Genomic DNA, 24,502 nt, shown 5'->3' with positions numbered 1-24,502 from the left:
TAGATGCATGAGAACACATCTGTATTACTAAAACATGTGCATTCTTGCAAAACATATACTCTTTGGGGGTCATTCAGAGTTGATCGCTCGCTGCCGTTTTTCACACTGCAGCGATCAGCTTACTACTGCGCATGCATATGCACCGCAATGCGCACGCGTGTCGTACGGGTACAAAGTGGATTGTAGCTGGGCGATGGATTTAACGAAGAATTCATTCGCAGAGCCGATCGCAAGGAGATTGACAGGAAGAGGGCGTTTGTGGGTGGCAACTGACCGCTTTCTGGGTGTGTTTGGAAAAATGCAGGTGTGTCCAGGCGTTTGCAAGGCAGGTGTCGGACGACAATTCCGGAACCAAAAAGACTGAAGTGATCGCAAGTGCTTAGTAAGTCCAGAGTTACTCAGAATCTGCAAAAAACGTTTCCATCCCACTCTGCTGCACACGCGTTCACACACTTGCAAAGCGAAAATACATTCCCCTGAGGGCGGCGACTATGCGTTTGCATGGCTGCAAAAAGTAGCTAGCGATCGATCAACTCAGATTGACCCCCTTTGTCCTGTGGACTGCTAATGCTATTTGCAATATAAATATAAATTCTATTAAAATATTGTTTTGATAAATCCATCCATCTTATGTACTAATTTGGAAATACAGCACAAGCGCCAGTTTCTGCTTTTCTATTTGCAAATATGTTGGCAGTTCAATCTAGTACTTTAGCTATAGATAAAATAGATAAATAAAGAAATAAATAAAAAATACATACAATACAGTAGTTAAAAAACAAAATACAATTAAAGGGGCCTTGCTAACTAAAGTAGATATCCTATTAGCCCTTGACTGAAGGAATAAAAGAATGGTCATTTTATATGGACCTGTGGTTTGTTAAATATGTCCCATTATACAAAATACTTTTACAGTAGATCAGAGTATTGAGCATTAAACAATGCAATATCACCTTTCCGTTAATACTAAGCAGGCGGATGAAAGCAATTTGCAGGTACTGCTCCATATTGTAAAGTATCATACTTCATCTACCTTGACACCTTGTTTTCACTTAAATACTGTAGAGCTGTCAGACTAAAAATGGCAACCACGTATTCAAAAGCCAAAGGCTTGATGGAAAATGAATAGAAAATAGCCTGCCATAGAATACTTTTCTAAATGTAATTTATTTGGTTGACACAGCTATGTGCCAGGAATCAATGAACATGTTTAAATGTATTTTGTATGAAACGGAGAAGCCGTAGGATTCTGGGAGCTATTTTGCAATTTTCTATGAGGAGTTGTAGGATTCTGGGAGCTATTTTGCAATTTTCTATGAGTCGTCGTAGGAGACTGGGAGCTATTTTGCAATTTTCTATTATATTCCATGGGCAGTTCTAGGTTTGCCTGTGTTGCTTATGTTCGCATATACTGTATTTAAATCAGTAACAGTTTTTCTGATCTCTAATGGAGCCTGTAGACATTAAACATGGTTTACATTAGACTCTTAGGGGGATATTCAGTTGTTTGAAAAGTCAGTTGGGTGTCTGTTTTTTCCTATCTAATAGACAGGGAGAAACAGACACCCAACTGACTTTTCAAACATTTGAATTCCCCCCTTAGAAGCTTCAACCTCAATATTAAACCACATGGGATAAAAAAAACACACAAAAAAATACAAAATAAAAAAATAGATGACTCTATACAGCTGCCTAAATATCACATTTAGGGGCAGATTTAATAAGCCCTGGAGTGAGATAAACTACCAAAAAATCAGCTCCTGTTATTTTTCAAAGCAGTCTGTAACCAGTGCTGTTTCTAGCAGTGGGCGAGGTGTGCAACTGCATGGGGCACCTGTCGCTGCACTTTTCCCCTGTCCCTACTGCTCCCCTTCTTCCCTGACATAGTACTCCACTCGGGGGCAGAGTTTCTTGGAATGACACGTTTGCGATGTGATGTCACAACGCAATGAGTCATTTCTCTAAACTCCGTCCCCCTGAGCAGAGTATTATGACAGGGAGGAGAGGGGAGCGAGCAGGGGGCTTCAGGAGCTGGCAAGCGGGAGCAGGAGCTGTACACACACATGTGCGCACCACTGGCAACTAGCATTACACACCCCAGACAACGAGCACTGTCCCTGGCAATGAGCATGACGCCCATCACAGAGCATAAAACCCCTTGCAACTAGCATGGATTCCAGATCATGAAATCCCTGGCAACAGGCATAACACCCAGCCCATGAAAACCTTGGCAATGAACGAGCATGACACCCAGCTCATGAAACTCCTGGCAACAAGCTCAACACCCAGTGTGTGTCCCTTGGCAACGGGCGGGTAATTTTTAAAGTAATTAGAAACTTTACTGTAGGGCATAATGTATCATGGGCATTGCGGGTATGTGGCATATGGGGCAGGGGGCATTATATGGGGCATTACTGTGGGGCTTAATTTGGTGGAATTAATTTTTTTCCGGGGGGTGGGCAAGGTCTGTTGGTGCAGGGTCAAAAACTGGGGTGTAAGGTAGTCATTTCTTGCAAGGGTACGCCCATTTTAGAGAGACCACACCAATTTTAGCGAGGCCATGCCCCCTCGCCGGGAGCACGCACACACCATCGCTGGGCACAATTTTTTTTTATATATTTATGGGGTGGAGATGCATTTTTGTGTGTCAATGGGGAGGGATGGGGGGTGGGGAGCATTTTTAAATCTCACACTGGGAGCCAAATTGTTAAGTAACAGCCTTGCCTGTAACATGGCAGATAGGAATGGATTGTCTGGTACTTTGGGGACATGTACTAGGCAGTGATAAAAGTGGAGAAGAGAGTCAGTGGAAAAAAGTTTCCCATGGCAACCAATCAGCATTGACGTAACATTTATAATTTGTATACTATAACTGTATACAGAGCAGCCGATTGGCTGCAATGGGCAACTTCTCCACTTTCATCACTGCTTAGTACATGTCCCTTTATCTCTCTCCACTTAATCACTCTCTGAGGCTTAGTACATCTCCCCACCCAAAGAGAGGCTGTGTCAGTTGACACCACCATGCTAAAACAATTGCTTCAATATGCCAACCGCTACTAACCCTAACCCAGGCTTGGACTGGCCCACAGGGGTACAGGGTAAACCACCGGTGGGCCCCACTGCCTGGGGCACCACCTCCTGCTCTAAAGGGGGGTACTCACGGAGCAATAATCTGAGCAATCTGACTAGATTGCTTAGATTTTAAGCATGATCGCTCCGTGTGTACCCCCTGCAGTGATAGCGATGTGCAGCCCCACGCATCGCTATCGCTGGTGCTAGATTGGCCTGCCATGCAGGCCAATCAAGCAGGTCGCTCATTTCACCCGCTGGGTGAAATGAGCCCCCCCCATGCTGAGCACACATCGCGCTGTGCTGAGTGGTGGGAGAGATGTGTGCTGAACGGTTCGCTCAGCACACATCTCTCCTACATCGGCCCGTGAATACGGGCCTTAAGTATCAGCTTCCAGACTGTGCACTTGAATTATACTGTACATTATACATACAGTATGTTACCTTATACTGGACTATGGTGTATTTTCTACAGTGCATTGCTGTTATTACTCTGGTATTATTATGCATGCAGCAGCTGAATTTACTGTATATATTTATGAAAGAGCCCAGACGTTGCACTCTCTAATGGTTAGTAAAACCAATAAGGTGGCAGGCCACACCCCCTCTGCAGACTGGCCACACCCCTAAACATGGGCCCCTACCACTGCATTCCCCCGGTGGGCCCCACATGCCCTAGTTTGACACTGCGCTAACCAGTACATTGGAAACACAGCAATACACTGCAGCTTTGCATTACAGTAAAAGGTAAGGTTGCCTTACAGTACAACTAAAATGTTACCCCCATACTGTACAGTGCCTTGCTAAAGTATTCACCCCCTTGGCTTTCTACCTATTTTGTTACATTAAAACATTTTTTTTTTTTATCTGAATTTTAGGTGATGGATCTGCACAAAATAATGTAAATTGGTGAAATGAAATGATAAAATTTTATATAAAAGAATTTTTATAAATAAAAATCTGAAAATTGGCATGTGCATACGAATTCACCCCCTTTGCTATGATGCCCCTCCAAGGTTCTGGTGCAACCAATTACCTTCAGAAGTCACAATTATTGAAATGAAGTCCACCTTTGTGCAATCTAAGTGTCATATGATCTATCAGTATAAACACACCTTTTCTGAAAGACCCAAGATGCTGCAACACCACTTAGCAAGAGGCATCACACCATGAAGACCGAGGAGCTTTCCAAACAAGTCAGGGACAAAGTTGTTGAGAAATACAAGTCAGGGTTGGGTTATAAAAAAAAAAAAAAAATCCAAATATTTGATGATCCCCCAAAGCACCATCATTCCATCATCTTCAAATGGAAAGAACATGGTACCACAACAAACCTGCCAAGAGAGGGCCGGCCACCAAAACTCACAGACCGGGCAAGGAGGGCATTAATCAGAGGCAGCACAGAGACCAAAGGTTACCCCGAAGGAGCTGCAGAGTTCCACAGCAGAGACTGGTGTATCTGTGCATGTGGCAACAATAAACCATACACTCCATAGAGCTGGGCTTTATGGAAAAGTGGCCATTAAAAAAGCCATTACTTAGTGTTAAAAATAAGAAGACACGTTTTGAGCTTGCCAAAAAGCATGTGGACGACTCCCCAAATGTATGGAGGAAGGTGCTCTGGTCAGATGAGATTAAAATTGAGATTAGACTTTTTGGCTACAAAGGAAAATGCTATGTCTGGCGCAAACCCAACACAACCCATCACCCCAAGAACACCATCCCCACAGTGAAACATGGTGGTGGCAGCATCATGCTGTAGGGATGTTTTTCCCATGGTGGTGGCAGCAGGGTCTGGGAAACTGTTTCAAGTTGAAGGAAATATGGATGGTACAAAATACAGGGATATTCTTGAGCAAAACCTGCTTCAGTCTGCCTGTGATTTGAGACTGGGATAGGAGGTTCACCTTCCAGCAGGACAATGACCTGAAGCATACTGCTAAAGCAACACTTGAGTGGTTTAAGGGGAAACATTTAAATATGTTGGAATGGCCTAGTCCAGTGGTTCTCAAACTCGGTCCTCAGGACCCCACACGGTTCACGTTTTCCAGGTCACACAGCAGGTGCACTGTGTATCACTGTCACATTTTAAAAATCTACAGGTGACCTGCAAAACCTGAACTGTGTGGGGTCCTAGGGTCCAAGTTTGAGAACCTGTGGCCTAGTCAAAGCCCAGATCTCAATCCAATTAAGAATCTGTGTTCAGACTTGAAGATTGCTGTTCACAAGCGGAAACATCCAACATGAATGAGCTGGAGCAGTTTTGCCTTGAGGAATGGGCAAAAATCCCAGTGGCAAGTTCATAGTGACTTATCCAAAGTGACTTGCAGCTGTAATTGCCACAAAAGGTGGTTCCACAAAGTACTGACTTTAGGGGGGTGAATAGTTATGCACGCTGAAGTTTTCTATTATTTTATCCTATTTGTTGTTTGCTTCACAATAATAAAAAAAAATCTTCAAATTTGTAGGCATGTTCTGTGAATGAAATGATGCAAACCTTCAAACAATCCATTTTAATTCCAGGTTGTGAGGCAACAAAAACATGAAAAATGCAAAGGGGATGAATACTTTAGCAAGGCACTGTATGTCCCAGAGTCCCATATACTGTATATCACGGACATGATATCCAAGGAGGAGGGATGGTTAATGATTCACAACAGGACCAAGGTTCCATTGCAATCATAAAGTACATAAACTTTTGCTATTATGAGCAAGTAGACAAATTTGCCTGACAAAATTAGCGTACCAGGAAAAGTCTCTTTATCCACGTAGCATGTGACCAATATAACAATACTACTCAGAGAGAGAGAGAGAGAGAGAGAGAGAGAGAGAGAGAGAGAAATATAACAAATAATAATAATAATAATAAATAATAATCTGTACCTTATAGTGACTGGAGTAAAAAGCAGCATTGTGGTGACATTGTCTAAGAATGCAGAGAGGATAGCAGCGATAAGGCACAGGATTATTATCATGGGCCACACTCTTCCTCTAGACAGCTGGTAGGCCTATTTAAATGAATAAAAACACAACCAGTTTAGCATATATACTGTACAGTAGATACACTTTAGATTAAGAGGAAACAGAAGTATATCATATAAAGTATACCAGAAATTGATAGAAAATTGTTGCATTGCATAGGAAGGTGCCAATCCTAATTGATCAAGCAAAATCACTTTTTCTACAAAATTTGTTAGTATTTTTTTATTTTTTTTGTAAAGAAATTTTATTAGTTTTCTCAAAATACAATACAACACAGATCAAATCACTATACTGTTCAATAGAGAGCAATACGATTACAATGCTTAGAAGTATCAGCGATAATCATGAGGATATACAGCTACTGTAAGACATAAAGCAATGGCAAACAACATCTCTCTTTAACACACTTGTAAACGTAGTAATACAACCCAAAAGAATGAGAGAGTTAACGAACAGACAGTGTACAAAGGGTCTTATTCAGTACACATCACTAATGCAATGCGATCGCATTTTCCTGACTTGTGGGCCACTGCGCAGGGCACATTCTGCTTGTGCGCAGTAGAGGAAATGCGATCACAGTGATGTGAACACTTGATTAACAGGCAGAGATGTTTGCGGGGAGGTCAGGTCTGGGACGGCTTAAGGGCAGCCACGCGATGTCACACACGGCTGCTGCAAAACAAAACATGACATAGAAACATAGAATTTGACGGCAGATAAGAACCACTTGGCCCATCTAGTCTGCCCCTTTTTTTATCCTTTAGGCAATCGCAACCCTTTTTGAACCTTAATTCTTTGTAAGGATATTCATATGCCTATCCCAAGCATGTTTAAATTGCTCTACAGTCTTAGCCCCTACCACCTCTGATGGGAGGCTATTACACTTATCCACTACCCTTTCTGTGAAGTAATTTTTCCTTAAATTTCCCCTGAACCTCCCCCCCTCCAGTCTCAGTGTATGTCCTCGAGTTCTAATACTTCTCTTCCTTTGAAGAATGTTTCCATCCTGAACTTAGAAACTTTCAGGCAGGGGTCCACCCTAGTTGCTGCAATCATGCTCTGTGATGTGATCGCAATTAGATTGTGATTGCAGTGCTGGGCAGCACTTAGCATGCGATCGTATGCAGTTTTGCTAAAATAGCAAAACTGCAATTAAAGCTGAATAAAGGTCCAAAGTATAAAAAATGGTAATGGATAAAACATAAGGGAAGACATAAGGGAAGAGATAAGGAACCTTATACAAGGAACATTACACAAGGAAGGGGGAGGGTGGGAGCTTTAGGGGAAGACCATATCAGCTCATCTTGGGTAATCAAAATTATACTAAACAGGCTTAGGAGAAAGGAGGAGATGCTATCTGAATGTAGGAACGTGTACAAATGGTTATACTTGTCACATTACTCAGATGCTGAAAATACATACGAGTAAATACCAATCCGTATTCTCAAAAAGCTTCATTATTCCTCCCTCTGATAATTCTCGTTGGGAGGAGGTAAGGGAAGGTATTGCTAAAAGTTCGATATCTACCCAAATGAAAGAAACTTCCTATAAGCTGCTCTACTACAGGTGGTACTATACTCCTGATAAATTATCTAAGTTGTTTCCTTCTGCTACTCCTGTGTATTGGCAGGGTTGTGGCCAGAGAGGTACTCTTCTCCTCATTTGGTGGACTTTCCATCACATTGTTCGATTTTGGAATAAAGTACTGGAAGTTTTGAAAAATCTCTCCGGTCTTCCACTATCTTTAGACCCATGGGTGTTCCAATTAGCTCCTCCTTTTCAAGATATTGATCCGCCCTTAAATAAATTGATTTCACATCTTTTAGTTGCGGCTAAATCTTTAATAGCCAGAAATTGGAGATCACCGACTGCCCCTATAATCTCTGCCTTACATAATTATGTATGGTTCATCGCAAACATGGAGAAAGTTACTTACTACTTAATGTACATGATTGCCCTCATAAATTTAAACTAGTCTGGGGTACATGGTTGCTTATGATGCCTCATTAGTCTCACTCATCAGTTGGCTGAACCTGATTTTAGTAATTTGCTTCGTTTGATGGGCTGTCCCTGGGTCCTCCATTCAGCTGTCTTTTTTTTATCACTACAGTAAGTCATTGTTCTTGCTGTATTAGCACCACTGTGACTATATACTCAGTGTTGTTTCACCTTGTAATTCCTAATGTTTCTAAGTAAACATTTTTACTACAGTTTTCCTATTTTTCTTCACCTGTTTATCTTTTCCCCTTTTCTTTCTCTATCTTTCCTTCTTTTGTTTCCTTTGCCTATCTGTTGGATTCTTCACGTCAACAAATTCTTGTTCTTATGAAAATTTGAGGAAAAGGTTTATACTCTTTATTATGCACTTGTCTTTTTTTGCATTATGTCAACATTTTCTCTTTGTACAAAAGTTTAAAAAGCTTCATTGTATGCTCATGAGAAGATACACAATAAAAGATTCCCATTTCTGATAAAAAAAAAAAACTATACTCCATTATTTATATCTGTGGTACAGTTGAGCGACGGTCATAATAGAGTTGTTATATTTTTTGTTTAACTTCAGAAAGGGATGTGGAAGACTTACTGGTCCAGTGCATAAGTAGAACTTTCTTTGCAGCAGTAAAGAGTATGGTGAGAAGGCGAAGTTTAGGTGCTTTATCTGGACCCAAGCCCCAAAACTTATAATTGCAATAAATACAGACTAAAGGGTCAGGCAGTAAGTGAAGAGAAAGCATTGCATTAACAGATAATATTACCTTGTTACAGAATTTTTATTTTTCTGCAACCCCACTGTATTTTTTATTTTACTCTTTGTGGATTTCAGTTAAAACATGCTTTTAATAAATGTAAGTGTCTGCCTGTGTTAAGAGTGAGAAATACACTAACAGTATATTATACATTAGCTGTACCTGAAAACATTAGATGATGGTAATTTTGGTACAACTACAGTAATTAAAGCCCCTCTCATATGAAGTACTTATGCGGATGCTGTAATGTTAATACATGTTACCATGTGTTTAGATTTACAAAATGCACAGGTTCTATTAGGTCTTTTAATTGCAACCCTAAAAGAATAGGCTGTCCTAATACAGCAATGTGACTAGGAATTGTTCAATTGATTCCCAGCCAAATAATAGTCCAACACAGAATTCAACAGTGGTTTGGCATTGCCTAATGTGAGAGCATTATTTCTGCAATTGAGTTGCTGTGGATATATGGCAATGTGACATTTTCCTGCAGGAAATATTAGCTACTGTATGTTCAGGCCAGCAGTCTCATGGAGGAATAGATCACCAATTTATAGCAACAATACTGTTTAGCAGCTGTTAATAGTGATTTATTCTTACAAATATTTGCAGAATACATAAAATGTTCTAAAAAACAAAACAAATAAACAAACAAACAACATTTTGCAGTATTTTAAGGCAATTTAAAGAAAATAATTTAATGTTTTGGGGTTATTTTTGCTTTTGGTATCCGAGAAATCACAGCAAAATAGCACAGGCATAATTTTGCTGGTGTTCTGCGCATGCACAGTACTGTCTGGCATGGGGCCAAAGTCTACTAAGTGCATATGATGGGGAGGGGGACGTAGGGAGACTGCACAAGGGCCCCCTCATCTTAAAATGCACTGGGTGGACATATACGTTTTATGGGGTTAATGCAGTACACTACAGATGTCACAGACTGCGGCAGCCACTGTTGAGGGGCACCCTCTTCCACTAAATTTTGTGTAGCCCATAGGCTACAGAGGCACAACGTAGATATAAACCTATAGGTTCTGCAGACAGCTGCTGTCAGAAATGGTGGGGACACAGCAGATGTGGGAGATATCAGCTGCGGCCCTTCCATCATACATTAGGGTGATTCTCAATATTTGCGGATATCTGCAATGTTTCCATGCACATTGTTGGATATATATATATATATATATATATATATATATATATATATTGTAAACAGTAATCAAATAGGAGTTATCCTGAATTATTTCAGTGATTACCTCATTCTGGTATTTTATAATTATTGCAGTTGATATAGCCTTCAATTGCATACGTCATAAAATAGCGTATAATTAATATATTTCTTGACACTTATTAAAATATAAAGAGATACATAAAAACCAAGACAAGACTTGTATTAGACAGTATAGTACACAATGATGGAGTTTGTTGGAGATCAATGTCACTTTTTCTGTCAAGATGGAACCAATACCCTTTTGGTACTGTCCTGAAGTGAACTTGTACCATTTGGGGTTTTAACAGAATAGTGTACACTGCTCCTAAATACCCAATGCATTTAGTCCTTTACAGAATATCAGGGGATCAGCTATAACATAAAATTGGTGTTTTCCATAAGGTGTAAAAGGGAGATGATCAATTCAGTCAATTAATTCTGGGGAATTTGATCTGCCTCTTAACATGAAGAGTATCTAGACTTTAAAATTTTGTACACAAAATTTCAGAATTTTTATTCATTTATCCTCTGATATAACATATCCATGTGATCTGCCCTGTGCCTGAGTAATGATTAAAAGAGTTGGAAGTAGAAAAATGGACACCTCCATCTCCCAGGTGCCTCATAGCACTCCTGCAGTCCATCCTCACAGGCAGCTGATCACTCATTTAGGGGCTGGAGATGCTGGAATACGAGGAAAGGCTTGCAAGGCTAGGCATGCTTACACTGGAAAAAAGGAGACTATGAGGGGACATGATCAACATTTACAAATATATACTGTAAGGGGACAATTCACAGAGCTTGTAGGGGATCATGTTTTGGCAAGATCAACACAGAGGACAAGTGGCTTAGGTTAGAGGAGAGGAGATTCTGCACACAGAATTAAAAGGTTTCTTCACAGTAAGGACAATACGTGTTTGGAATTCCCTGCCTGAGAGAGTAGTAATGGCGGACTCTGTCAACACTTAAGAATGGGCTAAATAAATACCTAATAGATGAGGATATACAGGGTTATGGTGCGTAGTCATGCACTATAGATATTAAAAAACAAAAAAGAGAAGAAAAAAACAAACGGCCAACAACAGACAAAATTAGTCCTAAAAATAATACAGCGTAGGAGACCACAAATAAGTTGAACTTGATGGACAAATTGTCTTTTTTCAACCTCAGAAACTAGGTTACTATGTTACCCCTCCCACTTCATCTCAGTCACCAGCACTCTCCTCTGTCCCCTTTGATCCTGGAATTAATTGACTACATCCCCCACCTGATTATTTTTGACTGATTTTCATATTTGTGCTGAAGGGAGTGTAACATGTACTATTATTTTGAAATGGGATATCAATTTCACTCAGTGACATGCAATTTGTTTGTGTTTTGTTTTCTGAGTAGCCAATCATACACCTGACACCACCCTTGATCTCATGTATTATCCCTAAATGAAAATACATCTATAATAGCAAATTATGGACCTAACTCAGTAAGGATTGCAAATTCTGCTAATTAGCAGAATTTGCAATCCTTTCGTGGGCTTGCTGGGGGCCGCCCACATGCTGTCCGCCACCTCCCCCCCTTAATGAAGCCAAAATTTGTGAACGCATTGCAATTTCTGCTTCATTGTAGAAATGAGTGATGCCTCCTGCCAGCACAGATTAGCTGCACCCGCAGGAGGCCTGCCGCATTGCGGCAACTGCTTGTGACATCACGCAGCTGCTGCGATCACACCCCCTTTCGCGCCACAACGCTCAGTCTCCACCCTGGAAATGGAGCTTTGTCGCCCCCGCCTCTGCCTTATTGACAGTCAGAGGCAATCGCATTTTCTGTGGCCCCCCACAGAAAGTGCTGCGCATGCACTGCAGGGCGATCATAATAATTCCGGTTGGATCGCGATTTACGATCCAACCTGAATTAGGCCCTGTGTTCATTGTTACCTAATAATCATATCACATGCTTATACTAAAAAATATTTCTAATGTACGTTTCACCATAATATGTTAGTTTTCTTTAATTAGAGAACTGCATAGATGGTGCAGAGTTTTTACATTCTCCTCAGGCTTGTGTGAGTTTCCTCTGGGTAATTCAGTTTCCTCCTAAACTCCAAAAACATACCGGTAGGTTAAATGGTTCCCCCTACAAAGTGACCCTAGTGCAGGGTATTTAACAAGCATCTCTCAAACTGCTGTGGCATTACATAACTAAGAATTACCTGTTGGTAAAGATTATTTTAGTACCAACAAACTGACTGTCCCTTCTCTGCTTTTTCTTTGCTTACCTTTTGTTTGCTGTCCTCCATCTATTAAGTTTTCCCCTATAAATGTTATCTTCCTTCTACAGTGCATACTGCCACCTCCTTTGTGACATACCCATGTTTTACCAACAGGAGCATATATTAGCAGTAGCATTCCCCTTGACTAGGAAAATACAGGCAAGTGTGGCTGACTGATTTATTTTTATGATGGCTAGGCTCCTCTCTCTGTTCTTTCAGGCCACTCTCCAAGCGGTTGCATCCATGGCTTCCTCCTTTCTCAGTGTCTGAGATCTCCAGTGGCTGCTGTTAATCAGAACTGTCAACTGATTTGTATTCATTGGCTGGGTCCACCTCCGACTACCTGGTTCTTGGGGTGTGCTAGGCCTTGGTTCGTGGGACAGGCCTTTTCCAAGCAGCTGTATTTTGTCACATGAACAGTTGTGGTGGGTCCATGGTTTGTATGATGTGGGCCTTTAGTCCTAGCTTTCCATTGCTTTCAGTCTCTCCCTCTGATCCTTATTCACAGGCAAGCTGTATACCCTAGTGCGATCAGGTACCTTGAAGTACAGTTTTAAGAATGGACTAAAACCATATTAAATATGTTAATTTATTACTGGTGTTTTTGTGTCTACATAGCAATCAGTTACCAGCCCATCAACATGACATAACATAAGTGTAATATCAGTGCCGGCAGGTGTGCGCACCCGAATGGGGCAACAATTGAATTGCTGGCATGCAAAACACTTGAATCCCAGGAGGTGAGGCGCAGCATTAGCCTTTTATTAAATTGGATGTCTGCTTGTACTGTGAAATGACTACCCTGTCTTTGAAGGGACTATATGTATTGTATTGGAGATATTCTGTCCTAGACGTTAATTTGCAATTAGAATTCCAGATTTCTTATATTTCTGTAATTATCCATGACTGCCTACTACTGTATTATGACAATAGCAGACAATGTTGCAAAGCAAATGTTGATCCAATTCAGGTCTGTTAGATAGGTTGTTTCTTTTGCTGTATTTTCTTAAATCCAGACAGATTTCTTTGAAGAATTCCACCCATCGTCTAGCACACACTTTACTGTATATGTTATTCTACATGAGCATTCACATGGAGATCCACAGAACTAGTAAAGGACTGATCATGTTGTTGTGTTGGTGTAAATGGTCAGCTGAATCAAGTAATAGAACTTACATTCTTCGGCTATATTACATGAGAATCCTCTTGACCCAGCAGGCTGCTGGCATTGATTAATTCATCATACTATGATCACTGCTGTCTCTGTTCATGCATTTTGAATGACTTGGAAACTTATGTGTGTAGGCTCTCTATAGCCCTATAAAAAGTATAAACACATGTTCTCACAGTCTGAGATAAAGATTTCCAATAAGGGACTCTTGACTCTTGGGTTTCTATGTGGCACATGCTTTACACAATATTACTATACACCAGTTTATTTAGTATTAATTCTATTGGCAGATTGTGTTATATATGATGTAATGGGTGTGGATAACTTTGTTGCCCCTTCTTTTCATTCTAATTGATAGTTAATATACAGTTTGGATTGAATGCTGGAATAATATCCTCAGGACATGCTAGGTAATGCCAGAGCCACACTCTTCCCTGTCTACCACACCAAACACGGGCCCTCATTCCGAGTTGTTTGCTCGCTAGCTGCTTTTAGCAGCATTGCACACGCTAGGCCGCTGCCCTCTGGGAGTGTATCTTAGCATAGCAGAATTGCAAACGAAAGATTAGCAGATTTGCGAATAGAAAATTCTTAGCAGCTTCTGAGTAGCTCCAGACTTACTCAGCCATTTCGATCAGTTCAGTCAGTTTCGTTCCTGGTTTGACGTCACAAACACACCCAGCGTTCGCCCAGACACTCCCCCGTTTCTTCAGACACTCCCGCGTTTTTCCCAGAAACGCCAGCGTTTTTTCGCTCACTCTTATAAAACGGCCAGTTTCCGCCCAGAAACACCCACTTCCTGTCAATCACACTCCGATCACCAGAACGATGAAAAATCCTCGTTATGCCATGAGTAAAATACCTAACTTTTGAGTAAAATAACTAAGCGCATGCGCTCTGCGAACCTTGCGCATGCGCAGTAAGCGACTAATCGCAATACAGCGAAACTCGGCAACGAGCGAACAACTCGGAATGAGGGCCACAGTCTTAGAGGCTCCTAACCACTTTGTGATCTTCCTGTTAGGATTGTTTGACCTGTGTAGTACTGGTGTGCACCAGTAGGGGCTGCTGCCTGGAATCAGCTCCTTCTGTTAACTATTGACCTACAAAAAAAGTTAATCTACCCAATTAAGGGCACCTGTGGTGCTGGTAATAAACGCCTCTCCTTGGGACTGTATTGCTGGTCATTTCATTACTGTACATTCTAGGGATCTGCCTTTGAAGTTACCAGAGTTTCTGTGATGTTCATGGATACTAAAACATACAGGCATAGTAAGACTGCGCTGGTGAAATAATGATATTTAGTTATACAATAAAAATATTAAAACATCAATATGATACACCACAAGCCAGTATTGTCACATAGAGACAATAAATAAAATAAGTTCAAAACTGGATATACTGTAGTTAAATATGTTTGCTCCTAGGAGAACTAAAAAAGTCTGACCTGGCTACATATTATCTATAGGGACTTATTAGGCAGGGATGCCAATCCATACGCTCCTTTGTTAATAGTCAGACAGGCAGATGATGTAGATCATTAATCCCAAAGCTCTATGATGTTAGCATCTACAGCAGTTAGGCTCAATGTTAGATATATATTCAAGGCCAAGCAGTCTAGTTAGTAGAAAAACTGTAACATGCAGTATCAGTCATTCATAAGTGTTCCTCCTCAAAGCCATTATAAACACAAACTGCCTTTGTTACCTGCTTTGATTCATATTCCTGGCCAGAAAGAATCCAGTAATACAAGAATGTCCAGTATATTCTTTAGACCACTCACAATGAGGGATAGCAGTGGTATTTTCCGGCTCCTGGTGCATTCAAATGATGGTAGCCTTATCTGGAGCATCCGTGCTGTAAAGCTATACCCAACCATGTAGTCAGAAAATATTGGCTGGGGCGCTCAATATAGACGTTATGGTAAGAACTTACCATTGATAACGTGATTTCTCTTATGTCCACAGGTATCCACAGGATAACATTGGGATATGGTTGAGCGACAGCGGAAATGGCACCAACACGGTCACAAGCTTTCTGGCCTCCCAGGATGCATCAGGGCCTCACCATATAGTCCCGCCCACCGACTCGGTCAAATCAGTTCTTTCCACAGCGATTTAGGCAGGAGCATCAGGTAGAGACCTGTTTAGGCGATAAGAACACACATGCACACCCTTCCATACAAGAAGGAAGAGGTTTAGTGATTGTCAAGATCCTCAAATCAGGTGCGTCAGGGTGGGATCCCTGTGGATACCTGTGGACATAAGAGAAATCACGTTATCAACGGTAAGTTCTTACCATAACGTCTATTTCTCTGGCTGGATCCACAGGATAACATTGGGATTCCCAAAGCCAATTTTAGTGGTGGGTACGCTCCTGATTACACAGGAGGACCTTTCGCCTGAAGTCTGCGTCATTCAGGTGAAAATTTTAAACCACCTTCGGAAGATAACCAGATCTCGTTCTGAGAACTGCTCTGTCTGGAAAAAAACTTAGGAAAGGAGACTTACACAATAACGCTCCTAAATCTGACACTCTTCTGGCTGACGCCATCGCCAGTAGAAAAAGTACTTTAGCCATTAACCATTTAAGATCTGCTCTCTCAAGTGGTTCAAACGGAGGACCCTGGAGGAATCTAAGAACTAGATTCAAATCCCAGGGAGCTGCAGGAGGAAAAAATGGAGGTTGAATATGTACAACTCCCTGAAAGAAAGTACGTACATCCTGTAAATCAGCAATCTTTCGCTGAAACCATACAGTTAATGCTGATACTTGAACTCTCAAGGAAGCAACTTTCAAACCTTTATCCAATCCGGCTTGAAGGAAATCCAAAATCCTGCATAGTTTAAAAGATCTTGGATTTAAATATTTTCCAGTACACCAATGAATATACAGATGTAACCACCTTTATCTTGACCGATTCTCCGCCTAGACAGACGTTTAGTCACGCTAAGGCGATAGCTTAGCTTGCTGAGTTTAATCACAGGCAGGCGCGTTGAGGCGATTCTAGATACTCAGCATGCATTACACATCTCCACCACTGGGTGGCTAATGCTCCACTAATCCAGTACTTTCGATCGTATAGCGGCGGATTGATCTACAGCTCTGGCAAATGGTCAGTGACGACTGTAATGTTAATAGATGGTGACCGATGGTCAGACGGTGAGAGTTCTCAATATGAATAAATAGTTTATACAGACACAAACGAACATGTTAAAACACTTGTGTATGCAGACGCAACATTGTGTATGGAGACGCAACTAATTGTGTAAAAGGAAGTATGTACAATGCATAAACACCGTGCTTTTGAAATACATGTACAGTATGAGTGTCCGAGTTCCCGTGACATTCACTTTATTATAATTTTTTTTTGTTATACATTCAATGGAAGGGTACACACAGGTTTCACATAAATCTAGTCTTGTAACCTGATCGGAACTCCCTACCTGTCTACTGCATGAACTGTGCAGGCTCCCAGGTGGGAAGGGGAAAGTGGGATTAGGGTAGGGTGAGGCAGTGGAAAATACTGTGTTCAAAGAACGGGCCAATGCTGAAGGAGCATCAGAATCCCCTAGCTAAAATACACAAAGTCGATAGGGATAAGCGAGGTCTATGCACATAATGATACACCAGACCACATCGCATCACAAAGTGACAAAATGTCCGAGGCACATAAACCCCCGCCTTGTAGCATTATGTGCATAGACCTCGCTTAACCCTATCGCCCCTGTGTATTTTAGCTAGGGGATTCCAATGCTCCTTCAGCACTGCCCCGTAGCATGCAAAACCTATGCTGTCACTCGCTCCATAGCTGAGTGCTGACACAAGGCGGATGTTCATGTGCCTTGGACATTTTGTCACTTTGTGATGCGATGGGGTCTGGGGTATCGTTAAGTGCATAGACCTCGCTTATCCCCATCGACCCTGTGTATTTTAGCTAGGGGATTCTGACGCTCCTTCAGCATTGCCCCGTGACCTACAAAATCTGTGCTGTTACTTGCTCCATAGCCGAGGGCCTCCATGGGGCAAGGAGTCACAGGCGGTAGCCATTTCAATTGAGTCTGGCCTGCTACAGAATTGTATGTGTACCGTATGGTGCATAGAACCTTAACAGTACAACCGCTCCTGCAGCTTTGCCCTGGTTTATGTGAATAACTCCCTCCCTGTCTACTGCATGACCTGTGCAGGCTCCCAGGGGGAAAGGGCGATGTGCTAGCGGGAGGCGGTGGAAAATACTGTGCTTTTGAAATGCAAGAACTGTACGAGTCTGAGCCCCCAGTATGTTCTTCTGGTGTACTAATTAGCACAAACAGCTTGTAATGTACAGTGGCAAGTTTAATCTTTCTATGTATAATGGAGAGATAAAAGCTCCACCCTAAGTTCCTAGATGCCAAATCACCGTCCTTAGTATCTCTGTACAGTATGTTCTACCAGTGTACTAATTAGCACGAACAGCTTTTAACTGGATGCCAAATCACCGTACTTAGTATCTTTGTACAGTATGTTCTATTAGGGTACTAATTAGCACGAACAGCTTGTAACGTACAGCGGCAAGTTTAATCTTTCTATGTATTGTCTATTAGGGTACTAATTAGCACGAACAGCTAATTAGTACCCTAATAGAACATACAGTACAGATATACTAAGTATGGTGATTTGGCATCCAGGAACTTACAGAGGAGCTTTTATCTCTCTCCATTATACATAGAAAGATTAAACTTGCCACTGTACGTTACAAGCTGTTTGTGCCAATTAGTACACTAGTAGAACATACTGTACAGAGATACTAAGTACAGTGATTTGGCATCCAGGAACTTAGGGAGGAGCTTTTATCTCTCTCCATTATACTTAGAAAGATTACAATGGAGAGATATTAAGGCTCCTCCCTAAGTTCGTGGATGCCAAATCACTGTACTTAGTATCTCTGTACAGTATGTTCTACTAGTGTACTAATTAGCACGAACAGCTTGTAACATACAGTGGCAAGTGTAATTTTTCTAAGTATAATGGAGAGAGATGAAAACTCCTCCCTATGTTCCTGGATGTCAAATTACCATGCTTAGCATTTCTGTACAGTATTTCCTATCTAGCCAGAAACCCTGCATCCTGTGCAAGCTTGGCGGACAACTGGAGGGGACCCGATACATGGTTGCTTCCCGTTTCCCTTTCCAGTGTCACATAAACTAGTGGTTGGTCTGCCCGGAAGCCAAGAGTCTCCTCTTTTGTATGGTAATAGTCCTGAGTCTCTGGGACACCCAGAACCAGATATATCAGGACGCAAAGTGGACCCATTTTCCCATAGACTATAATGGGCCCGTTAATTCAGACCCACCTTGGGTACCGACGTTTGCCAGGAGCCTTGTGGGGGTCACAGAAACTAGGGGTTGATACCATCCGGGAAGCTAATAGTCTCCCCTTCCATACCAACCTAGCGATGAAGGCTCCCACCTCCCACGCTGAGAGTCCCAGGTTTGAGTCCCAAAGTGTCAACTTTATTTTTTAAATATATGTTCCCGTGACATTCACTTTATTATTTTTTTCTTTGTTATACATTCAATGAAAGGGTGCACACAGGTTTCACATAAATCAAAGTAAATATGCAGCAGCGATTCATTCCGCTATATACAAATAACCAGCGGTAAGGAGTATAAATTAGTGTATTCCGACGCAACTAACTGAGCAACACAGTACTGTAGATCGTCGGCATCTGTGTATTGTACCTGACCTGAACTCCCTCCCTGTCCACTGCATGACCTGTGCAGGCTCCCAGGGGGGAAGGGCGATGGGGGTAGGGAGAGGCGGTGGAAAATACCGTGCTTTTGAAATACAAGTTTTAGTGTCTGAGTCCCCTAAGGCATAAACCAACACCAATGGGAAGGAAGTGCCAACCTTTTTTTTTTGTGTGTTCCTGTAACATTCACTTTATTATTATTTTTTTCTTTGTTATACATTCAATGGAAGGGTGCACACAGGTTTCACGTAAATCAGAGTGGGCGGGGGATTTTCCTACATACAGTAGTATACTGTTGCACATGTCTTGTAACCTGATCGGAACTTCCTCCCTGTCTACTGCATGTACTTTGCAGGATCCCAGGGGGGAAGGGGAAAGTGGAATGGGGGTAGGGCGAGGCAGTGGAAAATACTGTGTGCAAAGAAAAGGCATAATCAAAACCATGGGGAACTTTGCGGTGTATCGTTATGTGCATAGACCTCGCTTATCCCTATCACCCCTGTGTATTTTAGCTAGGGGACTATGACGCTCCTTCAGCATTGCCCCGTAGCCTGCAAAACCTATGCCGTTGCTCGCTCCATAGCTGAGTGCTGCCACAAAGCAGGGGTTCATGCGCCTCGGACATTTTGTCACTTTGTGATGCGATGGGGTCTGGTGTATCGTTATGTGCATAGACCACGCTTATCCCTATCGCCCCTGTGTATTTTAGCTAGGGGATTCTGATGCTCCTTCAGCATTGCCCCGTAGCCTGCAAAATCTGTGCTGTTACTTGCTCCATAGCCGAGTGCCTCCATGGAGCTAGGAGTCACAGGCAGTAGCCATTTTAATTGAGTCTGCCCTGCTATAGAATTGTATGTGTACTGTACGTTGCATAGAACCTTGACAGTAGAAACTCTCCTGCAGCTTTGCCCTGCTTTATGTAAAACTTGTGTTTTGTCAGTTTGCTATGCGATCGAGCCCGGTGTAATGCAATGTGCATAGACCTCGCTTATCTCTATCGCCCCTGTGTATTTTGGCTAGGGGATTGTGATGCTCCTTCAGCATTGCCCCTTAGCCTGCAAAACTTATGCCATCTCTCACTCCATATCCGAGCGCTGCCTGCCACGTGGTGGGGGTTCAGGGGTGGCGGCCATTTTGCCAGTGTGCTATGCGATCGAGTCCGGTGTACCGTAATGTGCATAGACCTCGCTTATTCCTATCGCCCCTGTTTATTTTAGCTAGGGGATTGTGACGCTCCTTCAGCATTGCCCCATAGCCTGCAAAATCTGGACTGTTACTTGCTCCATAGCCTAGGGCCTCTGTGGGGCAAGGAGTCATAGGTGGTAGCCATTTCTATTGAGTCTGCCCTGCTACAGAATTGTATGTGTACTGTACGGTGCATAGAACCTTAACAGTAGAACCACTCCTGCAGCTTTGCCCTGGTTTATGTGAATAAAAAAATAATTAAGTGTCTGGAAAAAACTAACATGCATTCACCACTTCGCCGCAGACAGATGAATAAATCCATTGGTTTTGATTATGCTGTAATGGCTATGGGATTAGGACGCTAACATACTGTACAAAATTCCTAATCTCAAGAGGCAATAGTGAACTTCTAACACGTCCATTTGTGACAGTGTACACTACTGGTATTATGTTGTTTTGTCTGCGGGACTTGGACGCTCACATATTCATAAAGTACTGTAGATGGATCATATACTGTATGCTGTACTATTTGCGTCTGTACTGTATATACTGTATTAAATAATGCAGCGTAATGAGTATTTACTGTATTATATAATGCAGCGTATTGAGTATTTACTGTATGCAGCGTAATGAGATGCCTTAGTAAAGTAGTCCTTATTATATACTTCAGTATTGTATTTTACGGGAGACCACACGCATGCGCAGTGGTGATTGTAAAAAGTGACATCTGGTGGATGATCGCAGGTATTACACGTAAAGGTAACGCCAAACGCTCTGTCTGCCTCCGTGCGATTAATTACACCTCTCTGTGACTAGGCACGCCTCCCTACGCCCCGGTACGCTGCATATGCTCGATTGGGACAAACGCCTCAGCCAGCCAAGATAAAGGTGGCTACATCTGGGTAGGCTTGCCATATTCTATGATACACACGAGCTGAAGAAGGCTTTCTTGCTCTAAGCATAGTTTGGATTACTTGTTTCGAAAATCCTCTAGCTTCCAAGACAGAGGTTTCAATAGCCACGCCGTCAAAGACAGACGATCCAGATGACTGTGGCAACAAGGACCCTGTATTAGCAGATCTGGACGTTGAGGGAGCAGTATTGGAGCTTCCACGGACATCCTCAGAAGATCTGTGTCTTCTTGGAAAAGCTGGAGCTATTAGAATTATGGCTCCCTTTGCTTGCTTTATTTCTCTCACTACTCTGGGTAACAGAGATATTGGAGGGAACAGATATGCCAGACGAAATTTCCATTCTACTGACAGTGCGTCTACAAGGACTGCTCCGGGATCCTTTGTTCTTGATCCGTACCTCGGAACTTTGTTGTTTAGACGAGACGCCATGAGATCTATCTCTGGTAGACCCCATCTGTTCACTATTGTCTGAAACACTTCTGGGTGTAATGCCCATTCGGTTTCCTGAATGGTGTCGACTGAGAAAATCTGCTTCCCAGTTCAGTACACCTGGGACAAATACTGCTGACAATGCTGGGAGATGGAGTTCTGCCCCTCTTAGAATGGGAGTTACTTCCTCCATCAGTCTCTTGCTGTGAATTCCTCCTTGATGATTGAGGTACGCTACTGCTGTCGCATTGTCTGAGCGAATCTGGACCGGTCTTCCTTGCAGACTGTCCTTTGCCTGAACTAAAGCCATGTAAATGGCCCTTATTTCCAACAGATTTATTGGCAGGCGACTTTCCCTTGCGGTCCATTTTCCCTGGAACCAAAGGCTTCCGAGTACCGCACCCCAACCTTGCAGGCTGGCATCTGTTGTCAAGACATGCCATTCTTTTATCCAAAAGGGTCTCCCCTTGTTTAAATGGTCTGTCTGTAGCCACCACGCTAGAGACCTTTTTACGTTTATTGGAAACTTTATCATCTGCTTTTTTATCGTCTGATGATTTCCGTTCCATTTGGTCAGAATAAGGTGCTGCAATGGTCTGGAGTGGAATTGCACATATTCCACCATGTCGAAGGTTGATACCATCAGACCCAACAGTCGCATTGCTGCATGGACTGACATTGACTGGGCGTGCAACGCTTCCTTAGCCATGACCTGCACCTTGACTATCTTTTTCTCTGGTAAGAGAACTTTCTGTAGGTCGGAATCCAATATGGCCCCCAAATGAACCATCCGCTGTTGATGGATTCAGAGACGACTTTTCCCAATTTATGAGCCACCCGTGTCTCTGTAAACAAACTATTGTCTGTTGAAGATGGCTCAAAAGTAAATCCTGCAAATGTGCAAGGAAAACAGGTCATTGAGGTATGGGAATATTCTTATCCCCTGTTTGCGCAGACAAGCTGCCATAACCACCATAATCTTGGTAAACACCCTGGGTGCTGTTGCTAGCCCAAAGGGCAAAGCTTGGAACTGAAAATGTTCCTGGATGATGGCAAACCTGAGGTAACACTGGTGAGACAGTGCTATAGGCACATGTAGGTAAGCATCACGTACATCCAGAGATACCATGTAATCTCCCGGTTCCATAGCCAACATTATGGAGTGTAACGTCTCCATGTGGAACCTTGGGATCCAAATGTATTTGTTCAACATTTTCAGATTGAGAATTGGTCGAAATGACCCATTTGGCTTCTGGATTAGAAATAGATTGGAGTAAAACCCCTGTCCCCTCTGTGATGGCGGTACTGGGACAATCACACCTGACTAATTTTTGGACTGCTTCTTGCAGGGCATTGGCCTTTGACTCTATACAAGACGGGCTGGTTCAAAAAAATATTTGAGGAGGCTGCCTCCTGAATGGGAACCCATACCGCTAAAATACCACCTTCTGCACCCAAGCATCTGTTGTTGACTGTTGCCATGTGTGTGCAAAATGAAGGAGTCGGCCCCCAACCCTGGAATCCACCAGGCGGAGGCCCGTCTCTTCAGGCTGATGGTTTATGTTCAGGCTTGGAAGCTGGCTTTTTGCTAGCCCACTGCTTCCTACCCCTGGTTTTGAACTGGGGTTGCTTAGACTCCTCTTTAGCTTTCGCTTTGCTTTGCCAATGAAACGAGCAAAACTTTGAACCTTTGGACTTAGGGTTATAAGTAGCCGGAAATCTGACCTTCTTTGACTCAGCCTCTGATTCTAGGATATCAGATAATGGTTTCCCAAACAATATATTACCAATGAAAGGCAATGCTTCCAATTCTTTCTTGGATTCCGCATCTGCTTTCCAGGTACATAGCCAAACTGCTCTGCGAGCGGCTACTGTCAAGGCTGAAGCTTTAGAAGCAACTGTACCCATATCAATTGCTGCTTCTTCCAAGTATTGGGCAGATTGTCTTAAATGGCTTAAATGATACTCTTGCTCCCTATTAGGAGAAGAGATGTCATTCTCTAGTTCCTCTATCCATTCGCCCATTGCCTTTGCTACCCAGGCCAAAGCCATTGCAGGTCTTACCACTGCTCCTACTAGAGAAAATAAATTTTTCAAGAAGCTATCTACCCTTCTGTCTGTGACATCATTTAGTGAGGTAGATGACAGTGGTAAAGCAGATTTATGCACAAGTCGCAGTACATGTGCATCTACTTTTGGAGAAACTTCTCTTTTTGAACAATCCACAGCTGGAAATGAATAAGAATCCTATCTTTTTGGAATCTTATACTTTTTACTGGGCATCGCCCAAGACTCATCCATCATTTCCGTCAGCTCATCTGACGCTGGGAATTCAGTTTTAACTGATTTTGTTAGTTTAAACACAGGTGCTTTAGATTTTAACACGGTCTTGGCTGGATCTTCCAAGGAGAGAACAGCCTTTACAGCCTTAATAAGTTCAGCTACATCCTCTGAACTAAAACTCTGCGACTGATCATCATACGGAGTATTTGAATATACTGTATCATCATCTGTTGTATCATCTTGTGTAGTCTGCCACATAGACGTATCTGTCTTAGTCTTGCCTGTCCCTTGGTTGCTTGTAGAGGCTACTGGAACCAAGCCATAGGAAGGGAGCTGTATGTATGGGTTAATAGTGTAACCTAACCCTTGAGGTGGTGCTACCGGAGTTAACCTGTCCGCTATTGAAGATAGAGTCTTTGCGAACATATTCCAAGGTGGCTCTGTTGGTGATTGAACCAACTCCTATTTTTTACTCTGCTGAAAAGCAAAACAGTTCGCACACCAGCCCTCAT

The 24,502-nt window shown here is 42.4% G+C and overlaps 1 protein-coding gene across 2 annotated transcripts in view; it reads right to left on the bottom strand.

Moving 5' to 3' along the window:
* Positions 1-24,502, bottom strand: part of OCA2 (OCA2 melanosomal transmembrane protein) — a 414,138-nt gene that overhangs the window by 215,433 nt on the left and 174,203 nt on the right. For both annotated transcript variants that reach the window (XM_063953301.1, XM_063953302.1), the window contains one exon: positions 5,956-6,080. In XM_063953301.1, coding sequence (XP_063809371.1) covers positions 5,956-6,080 — 125 coding nt within the window. The remainder of the gene's footprint in view (positions 1-5,955; positions 6,081-24,502) is intronic.

This window comes from Pseudophryne corroboree, chromosome 2, assembly GCF_028390025.1.
Source record: "Pseudophryne corroboree isolate aPseCor3 chromosome 2, aPseCor3.hap2, whole genome shotgun sequence".
NCBI lineage: Eukaryota > Metazoa > Chordata > Amphibia > Anura > Myobatrachidae > Pseudophryne > Pseudophryne corroboree.
Note: the sequence above shows the minus strand (reverse complement) of the source record. Positions and strands in the feature narration are given on the sequence as shown.